Source organism: Octopus sinensis, linkage group LG1 (genome assembly GCF_006345805.1).
Source record: "Octopus sinensis linkage group LG1, ASM634580v1, whole genome shotgun sequence".
NCBI classification, from domain to species: domain Eukaryota; kingdom Metazoa; phylum Mollusca; class Cephalopoda; order Octopoda; family Octopodidae; genus Octopus; species Octopus sinensis.
Genome location: NC_042997.1, coordinates 88,657,316 through 88,664,815, shown reverse-complemented (window position 1 = coordinate 88,664,815; position 7,500 = coordinate 88,657,316). Strand labels below are relative to the sequence as shown.

General features: G+C 34.7%; 1 protein-coding gene across 1 annotated transcript in view; it reads left to right on the top strand.

Annotated features, from left to right (window-relative positions):
• LOC115212362 (probable imidazolonepropionase) overlaps nucleotides 1-2,701 on the top strand; it is a 27,515-nt gene extending 24,814 nt beyond the window's left edge. The window contains exons 7-8 of the mRNA XM_029781239.2: nucleotides 1,373-1,533; nucleotides 2,382-2,701. Coding sequence (XP_029637099.1) covers nucleotides 1,373-1,533; nucleotides 2,382-2,493 — 273 coding nt within the window. The 3' untranslated portion in view covers nucleotides 2,494-2,701. The remainder of the gene's footprint in view (nucleotides 1-1,372; nucleotides 1,534-2,381) is intronic.
• Nucleotides 2,702-7,500: the final 4,799 nt, after the last annotated feature.

Below are 7,500 nucleotides of genomic sequence, written 5' to 3'. Positions count from 1 at the left end.
TATATATTATAATATAGATATATATATAGATATATATATAGATATATATATATATAGATATATATATATATATAGATATATATATATATAGATATATATTATATAGATATATATATATATATAATTATATATATATATAGATATAATAATATATATATAGATATATATAATATATTATATATATATATATATATTATACATATTCTTTTACCAGTTGCAATCATCAGATTGTTGAAATGGAAGAACTACTAGCTTCCGTAGTGAAGTAACAACAACAATAACCAGCAGTTACTTATATTGATTAAACTAAGAGTTTTCAATTAAGAAACTAACATAATTCACTCAGATGTGTATGTATGTGTGTGAAATCAGTATAGTGTAATTAGGAAGAGAACCATTAAACAAGAGACAGGTATTAAATTCAAATCCTGTTTATGTGTTGTTCCACCTTGACCTACATATCTATTATAAATATCATGTTATAATAATGAAATTATTGTATACAGTGCTCAGGTGTACCACAACTTGTCAGAAAGTGCATATAAAGTATATGCAGTAATGTACAAATGTCTGGAAAGCGAACAATGTATGAGTCAGATACATGCTTGTGTGTTTATGGAAGGAAGAAAATCAGGTGTAGTGTTGGCGAATCTCAGAAAGCATGGAAGTTTTGAAGGATGCAGTGCTCCGACAACTAACAACTGATGCCGGCAGTTTGTTCCATGCTTCAGTAACTCTCAGCGTGAAAAAATGTTTCCTAAAGTCATTGGAGCTGTGCTGTTTTCTGACTTTGTAAATATGTCCACGGGTGTTAGACAGGTGGAGTTTGAAAAGGTGCTCAGAGTTATTGTTTGTAAGATGGTTAATAATTTTATGGGTGTCTGCCAAGTCAGCTGCCAGACGTCGGAGTTTCAATGTGTCCATGCCCAGGGAAGTAAGGCGTTCAGAATATAGCAAATGCCTGATGGAAGGTATTCTTTTGGTTGCACGTCACTGAACGGCTTCCAGACGATTAATATCCTGGGCAAGATAGGGGTTCCAGACCGGTGATGCAAATTCCAGGTGAGGTCTTACCATAGCTATATAAAGCTGCAGATAGATAGCCGGAGAGCGGCTCACAAAGGACTTGGTGAGTGATGCCAAGCCAAAACCTTATGTAGTCATACATGCATACATGTATCTACATATATGTATTTGTGTTATGTAATTATATACACTTATGTATTTATTTATAAATGTGTTTGTTGAGAAGAATATCACATACTACAATATTGTACACTGACATGCTGAAAGTAAGAGATTTGTAAATATTCTTTGGTGGGGTTCAGTACATACAAGTAATTTAGATTATGCCTTTTTAAAAAATTTTCAGCCTCTGGTAATGCATTTGGCTAGTGTCAACTTGCGAATGAGTCTCCAACAATCTTTGGTAGCTTCAACAATCAATGCAGCTAAAGCTCTGGGAAAGTCTACCACTCATGGAAGTTTGGTTCCTGGGAAAGTTGCAAATTTAGTTCTGATAAAAGCAACAAGGTAAGAGCAAAATTTTGATATTCAAATATAATGTTGATTGAATCAACACAAATAAACATTTCCCTTTCCTAATAAAGTATCACAAATGCCCAATTTGGTAAGATGCCAAGCTGAAGGCTCATTCATTCAAGTCAGGTGGCATTAGAGTTTTGACTGAGATAACAGGCTGTTGGACTGTCAGTTAAGAGTCGGTAACTTACATTCTTTTATCAGCACTGCACAATATCTGTGGCCTAGATATATATTGTACCGACAGAAGCTAAACCTTGAGAACATAATAACTTTGCATGACACAATATCAATGTAAGATAAAGAAGTTTTCTGTTTGCTTACTCATCTGTGGTTTAACTTTTTTTGCCAGATTATATTGTTGTAGACCAGAGGCGGGTAGCTTTTATTCATGAGTGAAATTTCATTCACATTCAAATAACAATCCATAAATAACAAGGTAAAAAAAAAACTGTCCAATTCTAAAGAGTAAAACAGAAATTTAAATTTAAGTTACATATCTTAATTTGTAAAATTCATTATTTTTCTCAGCAGAGATGGGCCTTCACAGATTCTTATGCTCTTTCAACTCACTTGTAGCAGAAAGTTTTCCCTTTATTGCTCATTATGATGAAGTCTAAGTGGGTCCCTGCAACTCATCACCAGCAGTATTATTATTCTTTAAGATATGCCAAAAACAATAGCCTAATGATTCTTCTCATAGTTATGATTTCAGTAAATTAACACCAATGGAAACAGAGTTTAATACACATAAACCTGAGAGAATTTCTGTTTTTGCGTCCTGCATTTTATAGAATAAGGTAATATCTTGTCTAATCAATTCTTTTCTTTCCTTACAGATGGGAACATTTGATCTATCAAATGGGCTGTTATACAGACTTGATAAAATATGTTATTGTTCATGGCAATGTTGTTGTAGATAAGCACAATTCAAACCTTTCAAAATATTAATCACACTTACAACCATGCAACCATACTTACAACAATGCAAGGAGACAAATATAGAAAGCAACTTCACAAACATTTCCAGATATATGGAACAAGGAATCAATGAAGATTTTAACAGATTTAGAATTACACCAAATGGCTGTTTATGTCCTTAAAATAAATCTTGCTTCTCAAATAAGTTAATAATAATAAAGTTATCAAGCAAATTTGTCATTGTCTTCATGTTCGAAATATTTGACTAGATGAAACTTATTAACCAAAAATTTGTGTCCATAATTAAATTTAACAAAAGAAGAAATCAGTTCAGTTAATGAAGTAAGTAATATGATTTTATAACAATTTCTTACAGGAGGTTATGGACATACATTTTGGAGAAAAAGGGAACAGTTGATTGAATTGACCAGAGTAATTGATTAATACTTATATTAGCCCATCCTAGAGTATTGCTCTTGCATCTGGAACAGTTACTGCTGTACCCACTGATATTCTAAACTGCATGCAGAAAGTGGCTACCCAACTGATTAACATAGAGGTAATCCCCAACACACTCAATCTTTAGTCCACAGATGTATCCCCCCCTCTTCCTTTTCTATTGCTACTATAATCACCTTTGCTCCTTGGAGTAGGCTGGACTCATACCACCTCCACTCAGGCTTCCTTGACTCACTTGTCTCTCCTCTTTCCATCACCCTTGTATCCAATCCTCCAAAGCTGGTCCTAATCACTATACCTAGTTCTTCCTTCCCAGAAGGACAATTCTCTCTGTTCATGTCTTTTCCACAGGTGTTGAGGTACAAAGATTTGAGAGGAATAGTAATAGCAACAAACCCACCGATCTAGGAGGGCCTATAAAGGTCATAAGTAGAGCCCTTTCCTTTAGACCCAATAATAAAAACTCTAGAAGGATGGAAAGCAAAATCAGTTTCACAGCATTTAAAGTCAAACTGCAAAGAGATGTAACACAAAGCATTTTGTCTAATTCCGGATTCCATCAATCCAATATAATTTAACAAATGCATTACATAAAGAATTGTCCTTCTGGGAAGGAAGAACTGGGTATAGTGATTAAGGCTGGAGAATTAAGGTTTAATAAGGATTAAGAACTGGGTATAGTGATTAAGGCTTTGGAGGATTGGATACAAAGGTGATGAAAGGCGGAGAGACAAATGAGACCGGGAAGCCTGAGTGGAGGTGGTATTAGATTAGCCTGCTCCAAGGAGCAAAGGCAATTATTGTAGCAATAGAAAAGGGAGAGGGAGGAGACAATTGAAAGGAACAGAATATTTTCTCTAAGTTAACAACATCTTCAAGAGCCTTGAAGTGTAAAAGCCAAGTCTATGAACAAAATAACATCTCATGTGAATATGTTAGGAATAATCTAAATTCTGCTTTTGTGATTTCATTGCACCTTCATAATCATCATCATCATTTAATGTAATTTTCCATGCTGGTATGGATTGACAGGATCCAGTGAGTCATAGGGCTGCATCATGCTCCATGTCAGCTTTGGCATGATTTCTGTAGCTGGATTCCTTTCCTAACACCAACTACTTTACAGTATATACTGGGTGTTTTTTGCATGCCACCAGCACTAGTGAAGTCACCAAATAACTTGCAAGACAGGAAAGAATGAGAAAAGGAGAAAGAAGAAAAGGAAAAAGCCCTTTCAACTAAATTGGGGAGGAGTATTTGAGGTGGAGAGATGATATTTTACCAAGGACAAGCATGGGTGTCTTGTTGTGGAGAAAATACACAATTACCCAGCATTTGTATAAGGGGTATTGTATAAAAATAAAATCTATCATCAAATGTAGTGGTTAACTCCATATTTCAGAGTATCTCTTATTATAAAAGGCAGATTTTATCTGCCTCCCTTTGTATCTTATAGAAATCAACAATATAGGATTTCTTCAATTACAATTTACCTAGCATTTTTAAGAGTAGAATGCATCGGGTCGTGCCAGGTCCAGTTTTTAAAATTTCAACCCCAATTAAGCAAAATTTAGAGAAAACTCACATTGTGGTGTCTAAGTCAAATGCTTTTCTTAGTGTGGCCTACACCACACGCACACACAGTGTGCAATGAATAAAGTGAAAGTAATTCACTTTTTGTAGTGAGTGACTCTCACTCTGCCACTTCCTCTTTACACACATAGACACGCAAATATATAAATAAAATTGTAAGCTAACGTGTGTGTGTGAGCGTGTGTGTGTGTGTGAGGGTGTGTGTGTGTGTGTGTGCGTGAGTGTGTGACAGGAAAGTTTTTTAAGACGAATATAAGACCTATATCCAAGTAGCAGAAAGATCGCCCAAAAGTGTATATAGATATTTAAATGTATTTATATATTCATCTATACACAGATGTATGTATAATGTGTGTGTATATATTTCCATAGAGGTAACCTTTCACTCCATACAAAGTTCTTTAGGACGAACATAAGATCTAAAGTATATACAAGTAGCAGAAAGATCGCCCAAAAGTGTATATAGATATTTAAATGTATTTATATATTCATCTATACACAGATGTATGTATAATGTGTGTGTATATATTTCCATAGACGTAACCATTCACTCCGCACAAAGTTTTTTAGGACGAAAATAAGATCTAAAGTTATCTCTAAGTAGCATAAAGATCGCCCAAAAGTGTATATAGATATATAAATGTATTTATATATTCATCTATGCACACATGTATGTATAACGTGTGTGTATATATTCCATAGACGTAACCATTCACTCCGCACAAAGTTTTTTAGGACGAAAATAAGATCTAAAGTTATCTCTAAGTAGCATAAAGATCGCCCAAAAGTGTATATAGATATATAAATGTATTTATATATTCATCTATGCACACATGTATGTATAACGTGTGTGTATATATTTCCATAGAGGTAACCATTCACTCCATACAAAGTTTTTTAGGACGAAAATAAGATCTAAAGTTATCTCTAAGAAACAGAAAGATCGCCCAAAAGTGTATATAGATATTTAAATGTATTTATATATTCATCTATACACACATGTATGTATAATGTGCGTGTATATATTCCATAGAGGTAACCATTCAATCCATACAAAGTTTTTTAGGACGAAAATATTTATATATAAAAGAAAGGTTGTGCGTCTGTCTACTCCGATTTAGATTCCTAACTACTCCCACATTGTGCGATGCAGTTTAACCAAAACCGGGTATCTTATAGTCGTGATTCATATCGAGCCCTTCTGGGTATTAGCATGAGTCTATGATTTTACAAATAATTTACCATCATTTTTTCCATTTTAATGCATATTTTTTTTAATAAAGGGAAGTAACTCTCAAACTTCACACCAATATGCGTGCTCATATGCGACGTAATATCACATCAGCAGCATTTCCTCACACCCTCCTTGCACTTGGCGAAGGCAAAATACCAGGGGATGAAAATGGTAATATTGCCATCGATTCCATTTGTACCATTGTTAAGACGCCTTCTGATCTCAGAGATGCAGTGTTCCCAGATCTACAAGCTAATTATCAGAATATGGATTGGATTGGCAAAAAGGCTATACTGGCCCTGAGGAATAAAACTGTTCACCATATTAATGATGAAATGCTAAAACTCATTCCTGGGGAAGTCTATGTATATCAGTCTATTGATACAACTCCTGACCCAGAGGACGTCATCAACTATCCAATAGAGGTACTCAATTCCTTTGAGCACCCCGGACTACCACCACACTTTCTCAAACTTAAAGTTGGTGCCCCTATAATGCTCATCAGAATTTGGTTCCCCCAAAACAATGCAATGGCACACGTTTGATCGTTAAGTCCTTATCTCCCACCGTAAGCTTATATCAATATTTGCCTGAATAATCATCATAATTCAGTGCAATCATTAACAGTACTTTCAAGCAATTCAGCCCCGAGCAACGCCGGGCAATTCTGCTAGTGATATCTAAAACTTGAAAATATTTATCCATTGAAGTATGAAACTGGGACAACTCTGTTCATTTTGTTCATTTTTAAGCTTTTTCACTGACTATTCTTAATCTTTCATTTTCAATAGACTCTACAGTAAATGGATCACATATTATTGGGGACACAGAAATATTAGTGTAATGAATAAATATTTCAATGAATAATGAATAAATAAATCAGTTGTATGTTGGAGCAGTAAGTAGCAAGTTCAAAGTAGTAGGAAATTATACAGTTTTGTTTCTTTCCTCTGTTCTCTTTTTACCACAATGTTTTATGAGGTGGTGAATAAACATTTTTTTCTGAAACTGGGAAAGCAAATTTTTTTTCAGACTACTAAGGTCCATGGGAGTAGAGCCCAACTCCAATTTCTAAAGAAATCTTTGAGATCTTCTCCCAAAGATATGATGCTGGACTATTGCATGTAGCTGACAATGAAACACATACTTGTCCCTACTTAAATCTCAAGTAGTGCTAACTTAGAAGGAGACAGAGATGTCAGTATGGAACATGGATGTTAGACAATGATGATGATGATAAGGACGATTGTTGACACAGCCTGTCCCAACTCCTGTGGATTATGTAGCTTCTGGCACTGTGTGTGAAAAATTGGATACTTGAAGCAAAGTTCAATTGAAATGAAATCTAAAATAATCTACTGCCATCACAAACAAGCTTTTGCTGTGGGTCAATTCCAACTAACTGACCTGGAAAATAACATCATGAAAAAATAAAACCAGGGAGCAAAGGAGTCACTAATGAAAGTTAACCTTGGCAGAGTTGCCAAACCCATATCTCTAGTGATTTATGCAGTAGTACTTTTTGATTTCTAGCATATAACTTGGCATACCTTATGGGAACCTTGCTTACTAGCAACCAATAGAAGTCAACTTTCAAGCTGGATATGAATAAGACTTCGCATCATCACAGACTTGAACCTATATGCTGATAAAACTGAGTAATGGCCATGAGATTAGAAAACAGGATGTAGCAATTTGACACCACTCTTTCCAAATGGACTTCTTCTCTCAAGTTATTCTCATTATGATTC